Source organism: Bison bison, unplaced genomic scaffold (assembly GCF_000754665.1).
Source record: "Bison bison bison isolate TAMUID 2011002044 unplaced genomic scaffold, Bison_UMD1.0 scf7180017864078, whole genome shotgun sequence".
Lineage (NCBI taxonomy): Eukaryota > Metazoa > Chordata > Mammalia > Artiodactyla > Bovidae > Bison > Bison bison.
In genome coordinates, this window is record NW_011494650.1 from 304,509 (window position 1) to 305,556 (window position 1,048).

The window sequence follows — 1,048 nt, forward strand, 5'->3', positions numbered from 1 at the left end:
TCCCTCCCTTCCAGATTAACCGAAACCTGCTAATTGTGGCTGCCCTCAGCACGCTCCCCTCCCCCATCGCGTATTTCTGCCTCCCCTCCCCTCCCCCTTCCATCCGAATGATAAAGGGCTTGGCCCGCCAGCCCCCGCCTGGCCTCAGGTCCCAGCTCTACCTCCCCACACTACCACACTACCCCGTGCCCAGCGCCCACTGCCCGGCTGGGCCCCTGCCCACGTTTCCTGCTTCCCCTGCATGGGGCCCTGCAGCAACCCCGGCCTGGGGCTCCCTGAGGGGGATTCGCCCTCCCAGCCCCCCAAGAGGAGGAAGAAGAGATACCTGCGGCATGACAAGCCCCCCTACACCTACTTGGCCATGATCGCCCTTGTGATCCAGGCTGCACCCTCCCGCAGGCTGAAGCTGGCCCAGGTGAGAGGACCCCCGCCCGCTCTCCCTCGCACTCGGTGATCGGACCTGTGTCCCTACGCGTCCTCCAATGGCCTGAGGCCCAGGCTCCGGCCTCCACCCCGACCTGGCCGTCCCCAGCCATACCAGGGGGGCCAGTCCCGGCCTGGGCACCTAGGGAGAGAGCTAAAGTGCTCGGGTAGACCCCTTCCTGGCGAGGCAGGCCACGCAGTGGCGAGGGGAGGGACAGCGTTGCCCCCGCCCGCGCGCCCTGGCTCACGGCGCCCACCGCCCACCCGATGGTTTCAGATCATCCGTCAGGTCCAGGCCGCGTTCCCCTTCTTCAGGGACGATTACGAAGGCTGGAAAGACTCCATCCGCCACAACCTCTCCTCCAACCGGTGCTTCCGCAAGGTAAGGCAGGGCGAGGGTCGGAGCCTGGGAGCCGGACGCCGGCGGAAATCCTGATATCCGGGGTCGTGCGGCCCCACCCAAGCCTGCTCCCCTCCCCCACCAGGTGCCCAAGGATCCCGCGAAGCCCCAGGCCAAGGGCAACTTCTGGGCGGTCGACGTGAGCCTGATCCCGGCCGAAGCGCTGCGGCTGCAGAACACGGCCCTGTGCCGGCGCTGGCAGAGCAGGGGCGCGAGGGGAGCCTT

The 1,048-nt window shown here is 68.1% G+C and overlaps 1 protein-coding gene across 1 annotated transcript in view; it reads left to right on the forward strand.

Moving 5' to 3' along the window:
* The first annotated feature begins 241 nt into the window (after window positions 1–241).
* FOXH1 (forkhead box H1) overlaps window positions 242–1,048 on the forward strand; it is a 1,627-nt gene continuing 820 nt past the window's right edge. Inside the window, exons 1-3 of the mRNA XM_010837581.1 lie at window positions 242–415; window positions 701–805; window positions 909–1,043. Of these exons, the coding sequence (XP_010835883.1) occupies window positions 242–415; window positions 701–805; window positions 909–1,043 (414 nt within the window). The remainder of the gene's footprint in view (window positions 416–700; window positions 806–908; window positions 1,044–1,048) is intronic.